We start from the raw sequence: 24697 nt of genomic DNA on the forward strand, positions 1-24697 counted from the left end.
CGTGTGTATCAGCAAGTGGGGGCAGCTAGGGCGGGTGCGTCTTAAGTTACGGGGCCTCTTATCACACACAGACACGCACTGAACGCGCGTGCCTGCTGCCTCTGCATAAGAGCTTTACGCAGGAAAACCACGGGCTGATCTCAGCCCTGTCCGTGGTCAGTCCATGGTCAGTGGAGCCCGCCTGACCGTGAGCAGGTTCATCTATACTTTGACTTGGGTACAAAAGAACATAAAGGAAAAATCTGAGCCAAGAAAAATACAAACAGGACCACAGACAAGAGCTAGAAGAAAGCACATCAGAATTAATCCTTTTGTCCCTTGGTTCCTTTTCTTTTCCTTTTTTTTTTTTTCTTGTTTTCTATCAATTATTCAGCTGAATATATTTAACAGATATTTTGAGCATAAATTCAATGCCAAGCACTTTTATAGGTAACATGGAAATTAAGCAAATAATCAAAGTAGAGCCCTTGCTGGTAGAAAGCTTATTAAAAGAGGAATACGTTTAAACTGTAAGTATGTGAAATGTGATCGATAGTGACAAGTACTGTGGGGGGGGGAAATAAAAACAAGGCAAGGTGGATAGAGCGAAGGGGCTGTTATGTTACATAAGGTGATTAGGGAAAGTCTCTCTGATAAGCAGAGGCTAAGAGAAGTGAGGGAGTGATCGAGGGGAACATCTGAAGAAGAGCATTAGCAGTCGGAATAGCAAGTGCAAAGGTCCTGCGGCAGGATCTTGTGTCTTTCCACCGAGTTCAACTGCTGCCCAAACATCCATAAGTTTGAGGCAATTCTCCCTGGAAAAGGCCTAGATCATTCATAGTTTGTCTGTTTCTTTACTCAGTAAGTACTTACTAGGTGCTGGCTAGAACTACAGAGACAGGATCTCTGTCGACAAAGATCTTAACAGCCTTCCGAGGCGGACAGATAACTTGGCAAGTAAGTGTGATTCTAGTCAGCCCTGGGAGGCTCAGGAGCAGAGAGGAAGAGCACCAGCCAGCCTGTGGAGTTAGGAAAGGTTTCCTGGAAAAGGTGACAAGTAGAAGGAGGCTGGGCACAGAGTGATCCAGACCAAGGAAACAGCATATGCAAAGGCTTGGAGGTGGGGAAGAGTTCAGACGACCACAGATTGGCTGAGCAGAGAATGTGTTGTGGGGAAGTTGTAGGTGAGGTTGCACCTGTGAACAGGGTGGGTCAGATCACAGGGAGCATAGAGTGCTGGGAATGGAGGATGATGCTGAGAGATGGTTCTGTGGCTTCTGGCTGCAGGGGAGAAACATAAACAAAGAGGATCAGAAATAAAGCAGGTGGACCCATTACAATCACCGTCCTAAGAGATGGTGGCCTGAATTCAGACTGGTGAAGTGGGATTGAAGAAGAAAGGATAGATTCAAGAAATATTTGATTCCTTTGCATCCTTTCAGGGTTAAGGAAAAAGAAGAGAAGTATTTGGAACATTGAAAGGCAAGATTTGATGATTATCAGAAATGAGGCTTAGGGAGAAAGGATGGAGCTTAGCAAAAAAGGAACCGAGTTTCTAGCTTGGATGAGCGGGTGGGCAGTGGTGCCTTTAGTTAAGGTAGATCCTGCAGTGAGGAGGGGGAGAGTTAGGGAAATTGATGAGTTCAGATTTGGACCTGCTGAGTTTGAGGTGCTTCGAGCATCTCAGCTTGAGTGGCGAGATCCAACAGGCAGCAGGGTAGGGGGAGCAGAAGTTCAGAGGAGCAGTAGTCAAAGCTGGAAATATAGACTTGGAACTTATCCAGCCTATGGGTGATACCTTAAACCATGAGGCAGTTTGATACCTGCCAGGGAAAGTACATGGAGTGACAAACAAATGGGACCTACTATCAGCATTCTTAGAGACAGCTGGGGAAAGAGGATCCTACACCACTAGGGCAGGTATATCCAGATAGGAACAGGAGAATCAAGAAAATACTGTTACAGGGAAGTCAAGGGCACCCAGAGGAATCAAATCCAGGCACAAGAGGGCAGAAAAAGTGCCCAGTGGCCTTGGCTATGAGATGACCTTACCAGTAATGTGTTAGCCACATGGTTAAGGTTGGAAGGGATGGGTCAGAAGAGAGATGGGGAACTGACTTTGCAGGGAGGATGTTCGCCTCATCAGAAGTTGGATGGGGGGTGGAATGGATGACAGAAACAACTATTTATGTGTTTATAGGAGAAGCCCAAACTGAGTGGATCATTGGGCTATTCTGTGGGCCCAGTTGTCGTAAGTTCCATATTTCAGAGATTTGTCTCCAACCGCACTAGGAGTAGAGACAGTGGCTTGTAGCACCTTTTTTTTTTTTTTTTTTTTTTTTTTTTGCCAGGTTGAGGTTTTGCTAGAAGCTGTTACTAGTGCCAAAACCCCCATGCTTCCTGCCCCCAGCAGCGTTGATTCCTTAAAGGAGTCCCAGAGTAACAGAGAAGAGGCTGTGGCCATTTGTTCTGCAAAAGTTTTGACTCTGTTATTAAGCCCACGACGTCTACCAAGCCACAAAGGCCAAGTCCCAGCCTGGAGTGTAAAAGTCCAAGATCTTCTACAGCCTCTTCTCAGTTCCATACCTGCCAATCCCCAGGGAAGCCCACGTATCAAAAGGGGTTGGAGGAGAGGCTATTCTGATGCTTATATTGTCTGGGGCTGTGTCTGTCCTTGGTCACCATCACCAGATAAGCCCCTCCCCCACTCCTCGGTGTTAGTGCAGTATCTGAAGTTGGGTAGATTCTATGGGCCAAGCATGGGAAGCACCCATATCCCCCTTCCTTATTTATTCTCTTTCTCTAACTGGCCTCTAGACAGAAGCAGAAGTGTTCCAAGGTGATTAGCTAGGAACACAAGGTACGATTGAAAATCCATTGTGCAAACAAGCCCCTGTTTGATTTCTCTCCACTTCCCTTTGGGTATTAAGCTTCCTTTTGATTAATGTTTGGTTTCTGGTAATAAATATGGCACCAGTTTAATTGATTTATTATGAGGATTAGATGCAAGAAGTCCTGGTGGCAAAGTGCTCAGCGGTGCCCAGTGTGTTCAGCATCCAGCACACATGACTATTGTTCACAGGGACGCGTTTGTATGACGGCGAGACTTCTGGAAGGGTTTACATGGGGGGGAGGGGCTTTCTTTCACCATCCTTTGCGTAAATAGCTTATCTCACCTACACCCAACAAGCCCAGAGTGTGTTTGGAACCTCAGCACCAATTGTGGAGAGCCACATGGGTGGGAAATCACAATAAAAAGACGGCCCACAGCAGGCTGTGTTCCCATGGTTGGCCAGAGGAGGGACGCTCTGTGTTCTCACCCCAGGTAAGTCCTGCTCCAAATTCCAGCTGGCTTTCTCTGAATCCTAGGGGTTCCCCCTCTTGACCCACTGGACTTGCTAGGGCTGTCTGTTTCTGGAAACTTTCAGAACCCAGCAAGGAGTTTTGACCCTGGCCATTGTCGGGGGCTCCAGATACCACTCTATGTCCAACTCAGTCATGCTTCCAGCCACCTGCTGGTGCTCCTGGGCTGTAGATGCCACCATCACCCTTGCCTGGGGTACCCCTGCAGCAGGAAGACAGGTCTCTACTTGGGATCTCATCTCTAAGAATTCCTGGTCCTGGGTGTCCCCCTGTCCCTGCTCTCTCATAATAGATTCATGACATCCCTGCCAGAAACAGATCTCTATCATCAACTAAGATCTTCCAGAGACTGTAAGAAGTCAGCCAAAGATTTTCCCATTCAGGGAGTTTCCCAGAAAAGTAAATGTCACCAGAATGTTGGCAGGCTTCTTTCTTTCATGCATCCCTTAAAACTTTACTGAGCACCCCTTGTGTGCCAGATTCCACACTAGGAGCAAGGGGCATGGGGCTCAGTCTGACATGGTCCTACCATCGTGGAAATCTACATGCATAAAGGACACTTCAGTGGGGAGTGGTCTTAGCAGTACCTGATGCTTAAAACTAAGAAAGGACAGCCATTACTTTTGTCTATAGGTATTCACAGGCACTTAGAACCCTCTCTCTCTACCCAGTCTCCAGAGAGCTTCCACCTTCACCCAAGCAGGGACTATCCTGAGACCCTTCTGGGACATTCTGCAGTACCAGCTGGCTCTAAGCTTGCCTTTGGTTTGCTTGCTGTCAACCTCAACCCCTTGGCAAGTCTCCTACACCCATTATCCCTTCCCATTTCTGCGAGTCACACTTGCTTGGAAACAATACAGCTCTTCGTGGAAGAAGACAACAGTTCTGTTTTTGAGGATGTGGGCCTGGCCGCTGATCTTATCTGGGACTTTCCTTTCCCGTAGCTGCATGGAGAGTCTGTACAGCGTGGAGTGACCTGCGTGCCTTACCTTGTGGAAAGGATGGTGAGCTCTGACCTCCTGTGGCTGGCCTTGGCCACCTGCGTTCTGACCCTGGCATCCACAGTGCAGCTCGGTGAGTTCTCTGCTCACCTGGCCTCTTAGATGTCCACCAAGACCTGGCGAGTGAGCGGGGAAGTGCAGGGCAGGGGTTCAGGTCAGCAAGAGGAACTAGGAGGTCTGAAGTCAAGACTCAGAGCTAGAAGTCACGGGGAACATGTCACAATCTCTCAAATCTCTCAAAGAGCCAAATCGGAAATTCCCCTGAGAGAGCAGTGGGAGCCAGTTAACTTCCCCTGCCCATATCTGGGGGAGATCAGAGAGCCTGGACTGGAGAAGATGAGGAATAAATCACCCAGCCACCCATATGGGCAAGTGCCTTGTCCTTCTCCTGGAGAGCTAGAGATCTCTCCAGTCTCTTCCAAAGATCTGTGAATCAGACAACACAGATACTTCTAGAAAGGTTTCTACAAGATGAGGGTGCAAATTTCAGCCCTGTGGTGGGTGGGAGAACCGAGCTCAGGGCCTCTGATGACAAAATCCAGGGCATGTAGGAAATAATCCAAGAATAACAAGTGCAGCGATTTCTTTCCTTAAAGTAAGCACATGCATGAGCAATGCCTGAAAATCTCTTTTTTAAAAAGCCCATCTAATGTGTATGATAAGAATGTGACCCCAAATGTGTATTTAGCTGCTTATCCGGGCACCCACAGTATTCAACAAACCAAAACTAGAGAAGAGAACTAGCTTGACCCAGTGCCATGCTTGGCATCTTACATGTATTATCTCATTTAATCCTCTCACAATCCTTTAAGACCTTGTTTCCCCAAATGGGGCATATACTCCAGGATGATTCTGGGGGTGCATGGCAACCTCTTAAAAATTTTTAATGGCTATACATTTGTTTTCATGTATATTTAAAAATATACCTAGTACATGATACCTATGTCATCACAGATATTATTCCTTAAGATAAAACTAATTTTTAAAGAGAATCATTGAAAGAAATGTTTTAAGTCAATGCTCGGACAGGCAGACACAAGTGTGGCAAATGTCACTCAAGCATGGGAATGGATGGGGTTTTGGGAACCACAGCTCACAGGTGTGGTTTTGCAGATGAGTCTCAGGGAAGCTAAATCACCTGCCACGGTCACCCAGTCAGCAGGTGTGGAGCTGGATTTAAACCCAGCCTGCCCGACCTGAAGGTCTTCCTCCTCCATCTCTGCCACCATCATACATCACAGTCCCTGAAACTGTTAAAAAACCACGGTAGATCAGAAATAGTCTTGTTAGATCAGATTGGTGGTCCTCAACTGGGGGTGATTTTGCGCCCTCCAGGGGACATTTAGCAATGCCTAGAGTCAACTTCTGGTGGGTGCTACTGGCACCTAGTGGGTAGAGGCCAGGGATACTCTTAAACATTCCACAATACGCAGGACAGCCCCTCCCCCGAACAGTAAAGAATGATCCAGCCAAAATGTCAGGAGTGCCGAGGTTGAGAAATCTGGGGTTAGACTGTATCTACTGATATAGAAAAATATCTATGCTATATTATTTAAAAAATGCAAGAGCGGAAAAAAACATTGTACAGAATTAAGCTCATTTTTAAATTAAAAAAAATCTATATGTTAAGAATATGCATTGGAAGAATTTGAAGGCATCACAAATTATAACAAATTTATGATTACTCCTGGAGGTGGGATGGCCTTATGACAACTCTCATTTCTGCTTGATTCATTTTAATGATATTTACAGTTCTTTTCCAGTGAGCTTGCATTACATTTATGATGAGAAAAACAAATATTGGTCAAACAAAGCTGCCGTGTGTGGCCGCACAGGGAAGCACTGTGTGACTCTGATAAGGGGAGGGGGTGTCGTGCAGGCTGGTGGCTCCACTGTCTTTAATGCCCATAAAACACCAGAGTCTTCACTGATCATTCTGACCGCCAGGTGATGAAGTTTGATGTTAATTAATGGGTTGTGTGCCTGTTATCCTCATTAGGGTCCTCAGTGCACCCAAAGTAGAGTGTGGCGGGGAAGAAACTCTGTAGGTCGTGGCTTTGCTCAGTCAACCCAGGCATACCCTGTCGCTTTCCCAGGTTCCAGAAACGCCACCGAAGCCGGTTCCTATGGACTGGACTTGCATTGTGGAGCCTCTGGCTGTTTTGACCCCTGCCAGAATTACACCCTCTTGGATGAACCTTTCCGAAGCACAGAGAACACAGAAGACACCCGGGGGTGTGACAACGACTTGAGCGGCTGGTACCGCTTTGTGGGTGAAGGAGGAGTGCAGATGCCGGAGACCTGTGTCCAGGTGTACCGATGCCAGACGGACGCCCCCCTGTGGCTGAACGGGACCCACCCCGTCCTTGGGGACGGCATTGTCAACCACATTGCCTGTGCCCACTGGAGTAACAACTGCTGTTTCTGGAACACGGAGGTGCTGGTGAAGGCCTGTCCGGGCGGGTACTACGTGTACTGGTTGCAGGGCACCCCCCAGTGTAGTCTGAGATACTGCACAGGTGAGTGGCAGGGGCCCCGCGAGATGCCCCTGGGCTCAGCAAAGTGAGTGGAGCAGGTTAAGGGGGGACGACCCAGAGCAGCCTGGACTCGGCTCTGGCCAGTATTGCCCGGTGGTGACATGGCCCAAGGGTTGTCAGGCCTTCCAACATCTCAAGTAAATTCCAGAAATTCCAATTCAAGGGCACATTCTCCTGGTTTATTAGGCCCATTCAGATTTCCATTCTACATAGGCAGTTTAACTTACCTCTTTGAGCCTCAGTTTTCTTCTCTGAAAAGAAAAATGGATAATGCCAAAAATAACAGTGAAGACACAGTGGTCACAATGCCCCTGCTGCCATCCTAAGCACTTTAAATGACCCTCTTCCCAACTCCTTGAGATAGGTGCTATCTAATTACCCCAGTGGGGCCCAGAGAAGTCAAGGAGCTCTCCCAGCATCACACAGCTGGAGTGTGGCAGAGCTGGGATTTGAACTTGCACTCCAGGGGCGTAGCCACCATGCTGGGCCTCAAGTCCACCCTGCTCTGCATCCTGATTCTCTTCTTCCTTGCCCATGCCCCAGACCCTTCCACTGTGAAGGACAAGTGCGAGGGGGCCTGCCGCCCTGAGGAGGAGTGCCTCCTCTCTGTCAATGGCACCTGGGAATGTTTCTGCAGACAGAACCTCAACGGCTCTGGTGAGTGGCTCTCTGGGCAGGTGGCTGCCATCCCGAGTGGGCAGGGCAGGAGGCGGGGGGCATGGACCTGAGGTTGGGGGACCGTGGGTTCTCCAGTCCACTTGCTACAAAACCAGTGGGTTTGCAAGGATGGGAGGGCAGAGTTGGAACAAATTTCCATGTTGACCACTGAGCCACGGCCTCAGAAAATGGTTTTGGTGGCATGGGCAGGCCTTACCCAGGAGGGACAAAGGCACCAAAGACAAGAACTCTGCAAGCGTGGGAGCTGCGACCAGGTAGCTGCAGAGTCTTCATGTCAGGGACATGGTGGACTCCTGGGACAACTCATCTACCCTCTCTGAGCCTTAATGTCCTCATCTATAAAACGGGGATAAGATGATAATAAAAATACTCACCGTACAGGGCTATTGTGAGAACTAAATCAGAGCAGTTCAAATGGGCCAGTTTGAGAGGTGATGAGTTTTTCATCCCCGGAGGTGAGCAAGCAGAGGCAGATGGCTCTGGGTAGAAATGCCATAGAAGAGCTCAACTGGGGTTGGGTGAGCTTCCCACTGAGATTATTTCCCTCCATCATTGGACTCTAATGAGGGCCTTTGACCTTGCCCTTGGCACAATATGCCTCCCTCTGAGCACAGTCCAGGTCCCTATTGGAGAGAGAGTGTTCTAGGCAGAGGGACAAGAAGGACCATGACATATTTGGAAATTGGAGCTGCAGGGTGTGTGGGGGAGCTTGGGTGTGCCCAGCAGGAGCAGCGTGGGGGATGAAGGGTGGGAAACGGCCTGCTCTCCTCGAAGACTGTCTCTGCTCATTGGGTGGATGAGACCCCAAAGGGGTGGCATTGTCTTCTGGGGCTCAAAGCCCATCACAGAATCAGGCGTTAGGATTTGCGGATGCCCTCCCTGTACCTGGATGGGCCCCAAGGGCACCCTGAGCTGACTGGGGGAGAGGTGGCCTGCCTCACGTCCTCAGCAGTGCCCAGCAGAGCGGTGGCTGTCCAGTGGGCCCCCACTGTGTGCAGACACGATCATTCTGGGATCTGGCTTTCACATCCTTCTCCCTCTCCCACACCTCTACCCTCTCCCATCGTAGGTTCCTATCCTGTGAACTCGGCGCTTCTGCAAACACAACATCCCCTCTCTCCCCGCTCCACGCTTTTGCCCCTGCTGTTCCCTTAGTCTGGGATGTCCTCACCTGCTTTATTCACCTGCAAAACTCCAGCCATGAACCCTTCTCTGACTTAACCAACAGAGCTGTATGTTCCTTTTCGTGGGCTCCCCCTGCACCCGGAACACACTTCTGTCAGTTCCTTCATCATTTTGAATTGTAATAAGTGGCTGGTGTGTTGGTGTTTACCCAAGACCAAGTTGGCCAAGTCCACGTCTTAGTTATTTCCGTGTTGAATGTGCCTAGCCCTTGGAAAAGGTGGTTGGTAAATGTGGAATCAATGCATTCATGAGCTCAGTGGAAATTGTGTTTCTATTAGTTTACTATCTGTCTCCCCTGTTAGAATGCTAGCTCTGTAAGGGTGGGGATTTTGTCAGGTTTTTTTTTTTTTTTTTTTGAGACAGAGTCTCGCCCTGTTGCCCGGACTAGAGTGCCATGGCATCAGCCTAGCTCACAGCAACCTCAAACTCCTGGGCTTAAGCGATCCTACTGCCTCAGCCTCCCGAGTAGCTGGGCCTACAGGCATGCGCCACCATGCCTGGCTAACTTTTTCTATATATATATATTTTTAGTTGTCCCTATAATTTCTTTCTATTTTTAGTAGAGACGGGGTCTTGCTCTTGCTCAGGCTGGTCTCTAACTCCTGACCTCGAGCGATCCACCTGCCTTGGCCTCCCAGAGTGCTAGGATTACAGGCGTGAGCCACCGCGCCCTGCCGATTTTGTCAGTTTTGATAAGTGTTGTATCCCCACTGCCTGGCAGATAGCAGATGCTCAAGAAGTATTTGTTGAATAAATGGTGAATGAATGAATGAATGAATGAATATGATGGCTCTGATCCTGTTGAGATGTGCTGGCTTTACAAAGGAGTATATATCTAGCTTTGATTTTATGTGGGCTGTCCGGAAAGTACCCAGCCATTGTTAATATATCGAGAACATAGTGCATGGCTGGATACTTTCCAGACAGCCCTTGTAGTATGGAATGCAGGACCATCCTGCTTCCCCAAAGCCCCAATTCCCAAGGGGAACCAGACAGGAAAACCTTAGCCAAGCCTGCACACAGGATGCTTGAAAATCTTGGACCAGGGCTGCTCTGCCAACCCTCCCTACCACCAACCTGGCCGTGAATTCCATCTGGGTCCCAGGCATCTGCTAGTCTACCCAACCTCCTGGTGGGCATGGTGGCATTGCCAAAGGGCAAGGAATGTGGGTTCTGCCCACTGCTTCCAGTCCGCCGTCCACTCCACCTGCCCCCTCTCTGCTTTGCAGATATCCACAATTTGCAGCCTAAGCTGGACTGCGGGGCCAAGGAGATCCAGGTGAAGCTGGACAAGTGTTTGCTGGGAGGCCTGGGTTTGGGGAAGGAGGTCATTGCCTACTTGCGGGACCGAAACTGCAGCAGCAATGTGCAAAGCGAGGACAGGGACTGGGTGTCTGTGACCAGCCCCGTCCAGGCTGGTGCCTGTGGGAACATTTTGGAGGTAAGTGGCATTCACACCACTGCTGCCAGAGTGTGGGAATTGGGTTGATGGTACCCATCATAGAAGCTGTGAGATCTTGGGCTTGTCATTTAGCTACTCTGGGCCTCCAGGGTTATGTGGGATTACACATGTTGGGCCATGTGAGGAGCTTAGCACAGGTCTGACACTGGAGCTTAATAAATGTAAGCTATAATTGAGATTATTTTAATTAGGGCTGATGTGGATGCACAGAGGAGCAAGCGTGGTGGTTCCTGACTTCCCCAGGGTCAATAATTTATTGTTGCAGTTTTCGGTCTTGGGTCCTCATTCCTCTTCTCATAAAGTGTCAGTGCCACTGGAGGAGGAGGTCCCTTTACCTCCCTTGAGAGCAGAAGGCAGGGTGGCTGCATGATTGAGAACACCTACTCTGGAATCAGACAGATCTGAGTTTGAGATACATCTACACACATGTATATACATATATATATATGGTTTGTTTTTGTGCCGAAGAGAAATCAAACGCATGCCATCTACAAAAACACCGTCTCCTTGGTCAACGATTTCATCATCAGAGACATCATCCTCAACGTCAACTTCCAATGTGCCTACCCGCTGGACATGAAAGTCAGCCTCCAAACTGCCCTGCAGCCCATCGTGAGGTATGGTGCTGCTTGCCCTTTGACCTATAGCCCTGACATTGGTCACACTCACTTCCAGTACAGCTTATGATGTCCACACGATGCTACTGACCTCCTCTGGGAGCTTCCATTCATTCAATCGTTTATTCCACAAATATTTATTGATCTCATATTAAGGACGTTCCACATGAACAAGGCAAACAGAATGTTTGTGGATGTTAAAGATTATTATTAGGAAGCAATGCAGCAACATGAAATAGTGCTTATTAAATGTGCTAGGGAACAAAAGCATAGGACAAGTTCACTCACCTTGAAGAACAATGGTATTAAACAACTAATTAAGTCAATATTTATAAGCGAGATGAATACTTTCAGGAGAAACATGGGATGCCTTAGGGGCGGGGAACGGGGCTCCCAGACCCAGTATTTGTGGGGTGGAGGGTCAGGAAGACTTCCTTACAAATGTGGAATTTGAGCAGAGACTAGCTTTGATTGGATAAACAATGCCCCCATCCCCACCAGAAATAGAACCAAATAGCAATTTGTGTAGGATTCAGTCCTGACAGGGGTTTTTATCTGTTTTGTTGTATCTCTGTGCCTGGAATGGGGTCCCACTGAATCAATGTTCCTTAGCATTCCTAGACTTGCCAGGGGACTTTCTGGGTGTCAGAAATCCAGAATCCAGAGTGCCTTTTCTCTTGTTGCCTCCTGGACTCACAGAATGGCAAGATCAGAAGAATTAGAAATTTTCTATTTAATGGTTTTCAGACTGTATGATGTTGGAGCCCCTGGTTTATCAAAAATGAAAATGAAAGCCATTTATCTTGTTAACATTTGTGAAGCGGAGGGAAGAGATCTGCTGCTAAAAATAGTGAACCCACAGACCTGGTCGCAAGCCCCATTCTCCGGGCAAGAAGATGGAGCCGTGCACTCACAGTTATTCCTCGAGTGAGGGAGACACCTGTGACCTGTCCTGCAGGAAATGCTGCAGACAGACTCCTCTGTCTGCCAAGCGTAGTGCCTAGAAGTTAATAAATGCTCAGTTTAAATGAATGATTAAATAGTTCGTTTAGGGATCAAAGAGGTGCCTTTGCTTCCACAAGTGCCTTATGTAAGTGCAGGGCTTGATTTATGTTGTTTTCTCTGGTAAGAAACTGATGTTTGCACTCTTGTGCCTCTCCTTGTCTTAGTTCCCTGAATGTCAGTGTGAATGGGGAGGGAGAGTTCACTGTCAGGATGGCCCTCTTCCAAGACCAGAACTACACGAGTCCTTACGAAGGGGCCCAGGCTGTGCTGTCAGTGGAATCCATGCTCTATGTGGGCGCCATCTTGGAGAGAGGGGACACCTCCCGGTTCAACCTGCTACTGAGGAACTGCTATGCCACCCCCAGTGAAGACAAGGCTGACCCTGTGAAGTATTTCATCATCAGAAACAGGTAATGGGTGACTCTGGGATTATCTTTTGGCCCTAATAAGGTCTGGGGGAAAATGTTCGTTCTCTCCATGCCTGACAATTGTGTAAGTTGTATTACACGTCATGACCACACCCTTGGACCCAGAAATGTCACTCCCAAAATTTTAAACTAAAGTATTAAAAAATACCAAATAGGTGGGCAGAGTAGAGAAATGTCAATTATTTTCCATTTCAGTATTCTTGATAACTTTGGCAACAGGTTCATTGTTCGAAAAAGGGGATCAACTAAGCGATGATGAACTGTTATACAGATATTAACACTGATCAATATGAAAACAATATAACAAATGTTATGGGATGAAATATTATTGAATGCTGGTAACTGACAAGAACAGAGGAAAATGCATCTCTATAGATTATGATTCAAATCATTATAATAATAGTAGCTGATATTTATCACTGAGTTTAGCTCTGTGCCAAGCACTGTGCAGAGCAGTACATGTGGGTTATCTCATTAAAGGCTTCCATCATCCGTATGAAGTGGATATTACTGTCTCCACTTTACAGATAAGAAAATTGAGGTTCAGTAAGGATAATTAACTTGCCCATGCTCATTTAGCTAGAAAGTGGGTCGGGCTGAAATTTAAAACCAGTCTGTTTCACTCCAGAGACTGTGCCCCAAATAATCTAAACCATGTGAGCTTATGGATAACATCTTGGAGAAAACTTGGGGGAACATTAATAGAAAAAAGTCCATGTTGTCATAATGGAGGGAGGGAACCTGGAGGGCTCTTGCTGCTGGTTTTAGAAATTACACTCTTGCCCCTGTCACCCACACCCAGCTGCCCAAATCAATATGATTCAACTATCCACGTGGAGGAGAATGGGAGGTCCTCGGAAAGCCGGTTCTCAGTTCAGATGTTCATGTTTGCTGGACATTATGACCTAGTGTTCCTGCACTGTGAGATCCGTCTCTGCGATTCCCGTAATGAACAGTGCGAGCCTGTGAGTGTCTCTTTGGACTGGACTCTTCAGAGCCTGGCTTGGATCCTGGCACTGATAGGCCCTCCGTATATAGTTATTGGGATCATGCATGGAGGGAGGGAGGGCAGGAGGGTGGAGGGAAGGGAGGGAGGAAGGGAGAGAGAAAGAGAGAAAGAAAAAAAGAAAGAGAGAGAGAGAAAGGAAGGAAGGAAGGATGATGAACGTGAAGGAGAAAAGAACAAAGGATGAATAGATGGACTTTAGGCTTCCTAAAAGCCCATTTGTAAACAATTATTTTGTCCCCAGGAGGCAGATCTGAAGAAAACTGTCTGCTAGATTCCCTTGGCACAAGACATGTTTTAAATGATTATAATAATCGTTGACTTTGTCGGTGCTTACTCTGTGTAAAGCGCCATGCTAAACTTTTACCTAATTTACCTCTCACCACAACCCTTTAAGTAGATTCTTTTATCAGCCCCATTTGAAGGAAACTGAGGCTCAGAGAAGTCCTTGCCCAGGGGCCACACACAGTTAGAAAGCATCAGTGGGGATGTGCCCCAGCCGAGAGGTGACTCCAGTGCCCACCCCCTCGTGTTCTTACTGCCGTTTGGCCCCTCCCGTGAACAGCTGGCATCTGTTAAGTGCTTACGAAAGGTCTGTGTATGGCAGACATACCCAATTTTAATCTCACAATCAGGTGGGTACTATTTAGTCATCATAGAGAGGTGAAGTCATTTGCTAGAAGAAAATGGAGAGGCGCTTCAAACCCAGATTTGTTTGACATAACAGTGAGAATTCTCTAGATTGAGATAACCACAGCATCCAAATTAGGGCCATAGGGTGGGTGGGGCCCAGTTCTTGGGCCAGAGCTGCCTGTTGCAGGAGCAGTGTGGATGGGAATCGTGCATTTAAATGTTGATGTAATGAGAGTTCTCCATTCCCGCAGTCTTGCTCAAGAAATCAAGTCCGCAGTGAAGTACTGGCCATCGACTTAGCCCGGGTTCTAGATTTGGGACCCATCATCCGGAGAGGTAAGTAACCAAGGCCTGGTGACAAGACCAGCTGGCCAAGTGTTGACACAGATGCTTGGGGTCACCAGCTCAACTCTTTAGGGCTTTTTTACCCCCTCAGTCTAGCCTGCACAGGTGAATCTATTCCATGAGGTGCTTTGGGTAATAATAATAACGCCATTTGTGCTGGACCTCCTGTGTGCCAGAGGCCAAGCTAAGCTCTTGCATCCATCAATTCCCTTAGTCCTCCCATGACTGTGTCCATTTTACAGGTGAGCAACCAAGACTCCGAGAGATTAAGTGACTCACCCAAAGATAACCCTGCTCGGGAGTGGCTGGAGTTAGGATTGAACCCAGCTCAGCCTGATTCCAAAGCACCTGCTCCCAGGTCCCCAGAACTCAGTCCCTGTGGGGTGAAGTCTAAGTCCTAACTCCCACTTAACTGCAGCTTTGTTTCCTAGCGAGTGAGTGTGTTCTCCAAAAATTCAGTTAGAGTATTCTGGAGTATGATACAGGGGAAGCTTTCCAATTGTTCCTCAAATTTTCATCCGTCCTACTCACAGATTAGCAGTACTGTCATCATTTTTATTTCCACCAGAATGGAGAAGTCAAGAAACTTAAAAGAATGAAAACATTTTTTTACCCCTAAAAAAATTAAGATGCAGTAATATTAAAAATAGTAACAATAATAATATTTTTTTGTGGCTGGCACTGTGCCAAACACCTTTCTATGCGTTGTCATTTTGAATACTTACAATAGCTCAAGGTAAGTGCTGTTACCACTTCCGTTCTCCGGATGAGCAAATGGAGGCTAACTCGAGACAGCAACCCACACTGAGTTGTCCTAACATTTTACTGAGCCTTCAGCGTGAAGCCTCATGTGGTATCGCAGGGTAACTGGGTGGGGGCAATTAAACAGAGACATGGGGGTTTGAATCCCAGCTCTGCTACTGACTGGCAAGGTCAGCTTGGCAAGTCCCTTAACATCGCTGAGCCTCAGTCTTCTTGTTTGGCAAATGGGGATGAGAATACTTTCCTCGAAAATCTGTTAAGAGGATTAAGTTTAAAATGCGTGCAGTGTGTTTAGAAAGGTGCCTGCCAGGTGATAGATGCCTCCACAATGTGCATTGTCAGTGGTCGTGATGACCAGGTTTGGAGGAGCTGTGGCCTCAGGGCTGCAGTCACCGGAGCAGTACTGAGGAAATCCTCACCTTCTACTCTTGTTCACAGGTGCCCAGTCTCCTGGTGTCATGAATGGAACCCCCCGCCCCACAGGTACACCATCTTCTCATGGCTTTCCCACACCCTCCCAACTCTCTCTCCTTCCTCTCTGCAATTCAGTGCACATTTATTCAGCCCCTTTTATGTGCCAGATGCTATGCTAACGACCGTGATGGACACTGACATGAATCACAACCAAGACTGGCTCTTGAGATGCTCGCAGTCTAGCAGAGGAGACAGTCCTTTCATGACAGATATTTATTGAGTGCCCACTGTGTGCCAGGCATTGTTCTAGTACCTGAAGATGTGATGGTGAACAGGACAGACCAGCCACCTGCCCGCATAGAGCTTATGTTCCAATGTAGGGAAACAGACAATAAAAAGCAAACAAAGTAGTTTAGAAATAAAAGGTTACTGGCAAGGTAACGATGTCTTAAATGAGAGAGAAGCTTATTTCTCTTACACATAAATTAAGTCTAGAGGCAAGCCATCCAAGGCTAGTAGGGTGACACCACCAAGTCCTTAAAGATCCAGGCTCCTTCCAGCTTACAACTCCACTGTCTTGGAGGTGTGTCCCTCACTTTCATGGTCCAAGGTGGCAGCCAGAGCTCCAGCCTTTGCTTCTTCGGCAGCAGGATGGAGGGAATGAGAAACCAATGAGAGTTAAAAAACATTCCTGGAATCTGGCTCTTTATACCTTCACTTACATCTCATTGCCCAGTGCCTAATCACGGGGCCACACTTAGCTACAAAGGAAACTGGGAAATGCAATCTTTATTCTGGGTGGCCACGTGCTTAGCCAACGTTCGGTGGTTTTACTATCAAAGTAGGAAGGAAGAGTGAGTATCAGAGTGGATAAGTGGCCAGAAAAACTTTCAGAGGAAGCGCAAAAAGGAGTCAGATATGCAAACTTAGGGGAATAAGCCCTGTAGGCAGAGAGACCCACAATTCTTTACACAAATGGGACAAGCACGTAAGCAAATGTGCTTCCTCTGGAAGGTGGGGACATCATTCTGATGTTGAGGTAGTAGACCACCACAAGAGGGCACTTGTGGTTTTCATTGTTTGCTGTCTCCCACAGTCATTTGTGATGTTTTAGAATTAACTGAACATCAACCTATGTTTTATAGCTATAAACTGGTTGTCGCACACTTCTATGTTTCTGGAAATTATGATATTCCTCTCCCCACTTCTAGGACATCAGCAAGTTACTTTGAAATTGGGAGCATAGAGAGATCTTATAATTTGGTAGTGTGGTGGGAGGGTGCACATACTTCTCCTAGCCCCGATACAAGGCAACTATCATCCAACATCCATGCCCTTCATTAACTTGATTATACAGCCAGAGAGATATGACCTGGCAGAACCAGATCAAAGAGTCTAATTTTCAAAACCAGTACTTACAGTGTTTACCATGTGCCAAGTACTGTTCTAAAGGCTTGATGTGCATTCACTCATTTAAACCTTACAACAATTCAGTGAGGTCATAGGTGCTAGTAATATTTTTGTTTTGTGTGCTCGGAAACTCGGGCACAGAGAGGTTTAACAGCTTGCTGAGAACTGCCCAGCTAGTTGTAGAATTGAGATTCTAAGCTAATAGGCATCAGAGGCGATGCTTTTAAATTTCTTTGTCTTTCTGCCTCTGTAGTGTTAGCATAACTAATGCAAGTTGCTGTAACAAACAGTCCCCAGTCTCCTGTGCCTTTACACAAAAGTATCATTTCCCACCAAATCACTGGGGGGTTGGGGGGGCAGGGGTGTAGTCCTGCCCCATGCAGTCGTTAGGAACTCAGGCTCCTAATACCTTCTGGTAACTTCTGCCAAGTGTAGTATTCCCTGCAAGTGCTATCATTGATCCTCTGCATCTGGGCCACATCTCATTGGCCAGATTCAGTCACATGGTCCCACTACCTGCAAAGGAGGCTGGGAAAATTTGCCTTCCTGTGTGCCCAGAGGAAAATGAAAAAAGTGGTTGGTGATTAGATAGCTCTGTATCCACCACACGACTCCCAGAGCTGTAGCCCAGGCCAGACAGTTAAGATGCTCTGTGTTTCTCATCCTTGTACAGCAAAAGACAAGGGGGCCACCTGGCGTTTGCTGCCGAGTTCCAAGGCCCAACACTTGACAGTCATCTCTCTTGTGTTTCAGAGTTCCTGGTGGCCTGGCCCATGATGCTCCTGACTGTCCTCCTGGCTTGGCTGTTCTGAGGGCTCAGCTGAGCATCTGGCCTTGATGATTGTGACCCTCCCTCTGGCAATGGCTCCCAGTCACCCTTCAGCACTGCTGGTTCCCTCTCCAATCATGCAGTCTTGGTATTAACAAACTCAAGGCCAGGCTAGATTTAGGGAAAGGGAAGAGGTTTTACTTTCTTTAACACTCTCATTGCCTTTGTAATCTTCTTTTTCTCATAATGGGGCACCCGTCAGCCTGTCCTGGGCTGGCTTCCTCATTTGTTAGTGGCACCTCCAAAGCAAACTTGCTGGGTACCTCTGTGGCTCCAGCCTTTAATGGAAATGTAGTGCATGGTTATAAATCCAGGGAAAGGCTGTCCTGCCATTGGAGGTGGGGTGAGCATGTAAAAGGGGTCCCTCCCATGCCTCCTTCCCAAGCATCTCCTGTTCTGACTGCTGATGAATTGAACAGACTGACCTTTGCGTTCATTCTGCTTCCTCCGATGTTTCCATCATGGTCTCAGCAATCGCCACGGGAACATGTAAAGGGGTCACTGTTGGAGACTATTCTCCAGGGCAGACTGGTCCCCATCACTCCCCTGTCCCCCACTACATTCCAGGCATGCTGTGACTTGCCTAGAACAACACATACTCCTACCCTTGAATGCTGGATGCTGGAGGGACAGCTTGATTTTGACCCGGAGACACCGCCACCACAGAGAAAGAGTAATGTGCTTCCTCTCAAGGAATAAGCAGGGAGTCCCAGCAGCAAATGACGCACCCATTCTGCTATGGGAAAGTAGCCACGAAGCCTGGGAGAGGGGTGAAGTCCCTTTCTGCAAACCTTTAAGGAGCCCTCACAAGGCCCTCCACAAAGATGCCACAAGTAGAGAACACCTCCCGTTCCCACAGCTACACAGCAGGCCTCGCCAAGCTGACCTTTGGGAAGCTTCAGGGGCCAGGGTTGGACCAGTGGGTGCTGAGCCTGTGTGTCTGCTGGGAGGAGACTTTCCAATGTGCTGCCTTGTTCAGAGATGGTGTGGTTGCAAGCAACAGAAATCCGCTCCAGCTAGTTCAGGCAAAAGGAGAATTAATTATAAGGCTATAAGAGCACAAAGTCCAAGGGCAGGAGATACATCCTGGCTGCACAAGCTCTGGGAGGGGGTGCTGGAAAGCCACAAGGCACCAAAGTTTGTCTTTTCATCTGTCACTCTTCCTGATGCCACATAGCCTTTTGCGCGTGCTTATCTGTGGATGTCTCCTTCATGTTCCCTTGTCGGAAGCCGGTTTTCCCTGTTCACTCATCCCTTGATTAAATATGGACATTCCAGCTTCACATCCCTTCCTAATTTGGGGCCACCAGAGACTGACTAGCATCTTGCTATCCCACAGCCAAAGTGCATTGGGGGATCTAATTTCACTCCTTGGGTCAGAGTCCTTCCCTTGATACAGTCGTTTGGGCCAAATGAGTGGGACCATCTAGCCCACAGCCAGTGGGGCTGACCTGGTGGGACAAGTCTCAAACAAACGGGGCTGACTTTTGGACACATAGCCCAGAGAGCCACTATGATAGTGGCTTATCTAAAAAAGAAGGGTTCCTGGGAGGAACTGCTTCCTGTTTCTGATGATTCCATAGTAGGTTGGAGGATTCATACCTACTGCATTATTCCAAGGCAGGTGGCGTGGTAGGAACAGGCCTGAGGGGTCAGGAAGTTCTAACTTTCTCCCTTCTCTGAGGCTCAGCTTCTCCCTTCTGTAGAAGAAAAGGGGTTGGGCTATCACAAGGTTTTCAGACATTTTGGGTAGTGGAACTCTTCCTTTAAATACAATTCTACGTGCACATAGAGAGATTAGAAGGAAATAAACTCTTGCTGATGTCAGCTAGGGGCTTAGCTCTCTCATTCTGGGATTCCCTCCTCTGTAGGCCTTCAAAGCAACTCAATGCTAATCCACAGGGCTACCCCGTGGCAGAGTTTTGGCAATCCGTGGGACATGGGAACTTCCTGAGTACAGTACATGGGATTCTACTTAACCAGAGCCAACTTCAACTATCTATCTGTCTGATTGTCTAGCTACCTACATATTATCTATCTATCCATCCATCTATCTCCCATCTAAATATTGTCTATCTATCTACCTATCCAACTGTCATCTAGCTGGCCAGCTAGCTAGTTACATCTTTTGTTTTCTACAAATGGGCATGGTATCTGAGTGACAATCTCTGAATGTCCAGTTCATATCATTCATTCAGTCAACACAAATTTGCTGAGCAACTTCTATGTCCCAGGTCCAGGAACCTGGGTACAATAATGAATGAGACACAACCTCTTCCCTTAGAAGGTCACAATCCTGGTAGAGCACAAACTCACACAGAGGCACTCACGGGCAGACCACACTCAGACACACACACCTACCGACCCCCAGACTCAGGCCCTGTACACTCTGAGCCTTCCGTCCACACCAGTGCACACATTCTAACACACACACATGTCAACCTCATGTGCTCAAAGGCACATTAGCACACACAGAGAGCCTCACCTGGACCCTCAAGCCCAGCCACTTGGATATTTATTTCTATGAAGAACTTTGTAACAACTAACATTTTTAAACATGCCCTCTTTATTAGCCATTATTTTAAGTGCATCATGGGCACTGTATCATTCCACCCTCACATTAGACATTGAAGGTAGCTACTAGTCTTATCCCCAATTTAGAGATGAGTAAATCAAGGCTTTAAAAAGACAATTACCCAAGACCTTATAGCTTTTAAATGCTGGATTCAGGGCTTGAGCCCAGGTAGCCAGACATTGGAGCATATGCTTATAACTAGACACTGTATTCTGCCTCCGTTTACACACAACACAACACATGCACAGCAGCATCCGTAGATATGCATATGTATATGTGTATAACATACACGCCCACTCACAGCATATACATACTCACTGATACTCACATTTGGACAGACACCAATTTTCCAACAAAGATGCCCTCACACATACACAGGCATTGACTTTCAGGGACATACAGAGGCTAACCTGTGTACACTGACTTATGCATGGTCGTCTAGAGGCAGACCTCGTATACACCTTAATACAGAGGAAAACTCACAGAGACACATCCAATACTCATGTGTGTACCTGTGTGCACATGCACACACATGTATGTACATAAACACACACGCATACCTGCAAGACATAGGACCTGGATCCAACTCCCTAACAGCCAGGACTCCAGCCATGTTTCCTCTCCCATCAGCCTGCTTTCCCTGCATCCTTGGTGCTGCCCAGCTGGGCACTGGGGCAAGATAAAGTCCAGCCTGGGGGCCCTGAACCCAGCACCTGAAAGTTCTGGGGAAGGATGCGGAGGCAGAAAGAAGAAACATGACTCACTTCCAGGAAGACTGGCCCCCGAGTCCTCAGGGAGCACCTGCAAGCAGCTGGTGGGGGATGCAAAGGGCATGGGGCAGCCCTGCCCTCTAGGAACTTCAGGTCTGCTTGGGAAAGCAGGGCGTGCAGATTGCAGGCAGCGAAAGCAACACGGTGTAAGGCAGAGACAGACACTGCGAGACCCAGAGAAGGGCGACCTCAGCCCAGCCTGGGAGGAGAGGGAAGGGCTTGATCCCCGTCAGTTTAATCCCTTCATTTTACACATGGAAACTGAAGTCCTGAAAAGAGAAGTGGCATGTCCATCCTTAATCCCTTATGAGGCGTGTTGTGACCAGGTGGGCATGACGGGGCGGGAAGAAAGGTGGAGCTGGTCACCTGAAGGAAATTTGGAATGGGGACCCCAGATGATGAATTCTATCCGACCTAACTGATTTCATAATCTCCCCTCCAGCCTCTTTCTCCTGTGAAGGGCTGGAAATCACCCTTGCGTTTTCCTTCCTCATCATATTAGAGTCTCTCTTCTAAAGCTTTATCAGATCCATCCACTTTCTTCAACCCCATTGGCTCTGATCTTTTTCAGGCTACATCATCTCTCACCTGGGCCACTGTAATAGCTTTTTAAGTGGTTTCTCTCCAGGCTCCTCTCTCCCAATCCATTCTGCAGCTAGTGAGGGTTTGAAGCAAAAGTCTCTTCCTTCTTTAAATCCCGACAGTGGCTCTTTCTTAAATACTTAGTGAATAGACCACGTCCCCCGCCCCCTGAGGCATTGCCTGACCGTCCAGCCTTAGCTCTTATCCTTATGCCCTTCATCACCTGCGTTCCGGCACCACTGAATTTCTCACGGCACCCTGAGCTGTTCCAGCTCACCCTGCTTTACTTCTGCACATGCTGTTCTTGCTCCCCGGAAGGCCCTTCTCCTCACTGGGGGTGCTAACTTCAGGTCTTGACTTTGAGCCCATTTCTCCTATGAAGCCTTCCTGCTCCCCACCCCCTGTCCAGTCTAAAACTGATCACCCCCTACTCTGTGACCCCTGAAAGTGTCCCCACTCCTTATATGTAAAATGGGAGTAGTTCCTGCCCTAACAGCTCAGGGGGTTGCTGTAGAAATAGAGATGAGAAGGTGGAGCCACTTTGATACAGGTGACAATTGCAGCAGTATTGCCATCCTCATTACTATTACTGTTATTCCCATTTTTAATTATTTTTCTTTCTTACCATGCCTCCCCACCACAAGCAGGCCATTTTAAAAAATCTTTGTGTTTGCCAGAAATAGGGCTCATGGGAGCATGTGGAAGGGACCGCCCCCTCCCCCAGCACATAGAATAATACTTTATGGACACTTACTATGTAGAAACCAGTTGCCCAACGTTTAAAATTTATCTAACTTAATCCTCACAATAGTCCTTTGAGATAGGAGCTGTCTTTCCATTTTACAGAGGAAGAAACTGAGACACAGAGAGATTTAGAGAGCTCCTTAATGTCATACAGATAACACGTTTTACCATGTATTTAGTGCCTATAGGTGAGCCAGCACTTTGAATTTCCCATGTAACAGTCGAGGAAGGAAGATTCAGGAATGTTAGGTAGCTCGCTCAAGGGTGCCCAGTTAGGAAGTGGCAGAATCCAAGATTGGAACTCAGGTTGGCTTAAATGTAATTCGAGTGCTGTTTCTTTTTGCCACACTGCCTCTTTGCATGACCCCTGATGCTCCGCAATGACAAATAAAAACCTACCTCTGAATTGTAGCAAGATGTGTGTGCCCGCGTGTGTGTATGGGTGTGCGTGCATGTCCCTGTGTGTCTGTGTATGCACGTGTCTGTGTATGTGTGTGGTGGCAGCCACTGGTTAACTCTGACAAGGCTCAATGATAGTAAATCCATTCTTCCTGAGACATTGTTAAGATTCTTTCACCCTCCACAGGAACTTGGAAGAATCTTCGGCCCTGGGAGACATGGAGGAGCTTTACGGATGGTGTAATCCAACTTCCTCTTTGTGTCCACGAGGAAACTGACACCCAGAGAGCACTGAACCCAGAATTAAGAAATTCATATTTCAGTCTGACTGCGGCTGATGTGAGAGTTCAAGAACTCCACTTAGCTTCCCTCGGGTCATCTGTATATTAACATAATGACGCCTTCTCTGCGGTACTTGATGACCTATGACTCTGCTGTTGACAGGCTGTGGATGTCAAACCTCCCAGCCCCAGCACTGCCCTCTCTCATCCAGTTTATGGATTTCAAGACAAATCCTCACTGGTAAACTTGGCCGCTGAACCTGGGAGAGCATCTCTCTGTTGTTGACATGCCGAGCAGGTTCAGAACTCACAGATGACTTGGGAGAAAACTCCTCCTTTGGTCTCCTTCTGAAGATCCCAGCGAGCCAGCTCCTGTGGCAGTCACTGTCCACTCTGCAGGGGCTCCATGGAACTGCTGTACCTTGTCAAGTGTCCCTCTCCAGATGGAGCCCCTCAGGGGGAAAAGTAGCACTTAGGGTCTTGTTCTCAAAATAGTCATGTCTGCGTTGCTCCTGCTGGTGGTGACAGAAAGTGTGACGGTGATGAACAAGGTGATGCCACTTTGTGGCCACATAATGCTTTTACTATATTTTCTTGGCTTATAATACACAGACCATGCCCATATTAATATTTTACATGTACAACTCTATGAATTTTAACAAGATGAACCCTCCCACCTAACCAGCATCCAGCTAATAAAACATGAACAGTAGCTGCTCCCCAGAAGCCCCCTCTTGCCTCTCCAGTTCCTACCCCTCCTGAGAGCGATCATTATCCTGACTTCCAGTGCCGTGGAGTGGTTTTGTCTGTTTTTAAATTTTGTATAAAGGAAATCATATATCTCCTGAGCCCGGTTTCTTACATTCAACATTATCTTTGTGAACTTGATCGATGTTGTGTTTAATTACACTTTGATCATTCTAATTGCTGACATTATTCCATTGGAAGAATAGAGCCTAATCTATTGATCCATTCCACTGTTGATGGACGTGTGGGTTGTTTCCAGCTCTCAGCTATTGGAAAGCACGCTGCTTTCTTGTACATGCCTTTTGGTGAGCACATGGACCCATTTCTCTTGGGGTGTGTGTATTCAGCTTTAACAGATTCTGCTTAGCAGTGTTTCAAGGTGGTTGTACCTCCATCCGGTATAATGGTTTTAACATTCTAGAATTCTTTAGCCTCCAGTATCTAGTAACTATTGACTCCACTTCCTTTGCTTCCTTGAACTCACCAACGTGCTTTCCTCCTCCACCTCCTTTGTACATGCTGTCCTCTTGGCTGTCATAATCTTTCCAACTGATCTTCACGGGGGAAGCCCTCATCATTTAGGCCTGTGCACCTGTGATGCTTAACGACTTTATGTACAACATCTAGCTCATGCCTGGTAAATGGTTAGCCCTAACAAATGTTAGTGAATATTGCTGTCGTTGCAATAAATACTCTTCAAGTCTCTCTTTCCAAAATTCTGTGATTCTTGGGAGTCAGATTTCCTGGCTTTTATCCTGTGTGCTGATCCGGTTGTACTGCCAAGGGTTCTAAGTCCCCCACAGATGAGGGGCAGCTGGCAGGCCTGGTTTGTCCTATACCCCCGCCCCCCACCTCCCGCTGCAAACATCTGAGGTCTGTGTTGTCCCTGTTCTCTACTGGATGGCCAATAGAGGGCACTGTGGGACCACGTCTGCAGAAGGAGGG

At 47.5% G+C, this 24697-nt stretch overlaps 1 protein-coding gene across 3 annotated transcripts; it reads left to right on the forward strand.

Moving 5' to 3' along the window:
* The first annotated feature begins 3186 nt into the window (after window positions 1–3186).
* GP2 (glycoprotein 2) lies at window positions 3187–23117 on the forward strand. Of its 3 annotated transcripts, none has more exons than XM_069486870.1 (11): window positions 3187–3304; window positions 4287–4416; window positions 5733–5741; window positions 7424–7537; window positions 9973–10184; window positions 10674–10822; window positions 11992–12237; window positions 13058–13220; window positions 14146–14230; window positions 15440–15484; window positions 17579–18291. In XM_069486870.1, the coding sequence occupies exons 2-11, from the start codon at window positions 4344–4346 to the stop codon at window positions 17635–17637; spliced, it is 1155 nt and encodes a 384-aa protein (XP_069342971.1). In that variant the 5' UTR covers window positions 3187–3304; window positions 4287–4343; the 3' UTR covers window positions 17638–18291. The 3 variants fall into 3 exon arrangements, with proteins under 3 accessions (XP_069342971.1, XP_069342970.1, XP_069342969.1); XM_069486869.1 differs by lacking the exon at window positions 5733–5741 and adding an exon at window positions 6440–6862 and having other exon boundaries at window positions 3203–3304; XM_069486868.1 differs by lacking the exons at window positions 3187–3304; window positions 5733–5741; window positions 17579–18291 and adding exons at window positions 6440–6862; window positions 22912–23117 and having other exon boundaries at window positions 4272–4416.
* Window positions 23118–24697: the final 1580 nt, after the last annotated feature.

This window comes from Eulemur rufifrons, chromosome 14 (genome assembly GCF_041146395.1).
Source record: "Eulemur rufifrons isolate Redbay chromosome 14, OSU_ERuf_1, whole genome shotgun sequence".
In the NCBI taxonomy this organism is placed as follows: domain Eukaryota; kingdom Metazoa; phylum Chordata; class Mammalia; order Primates; family Lemuridae; genus Eulemur; species Eulemur rufifrons.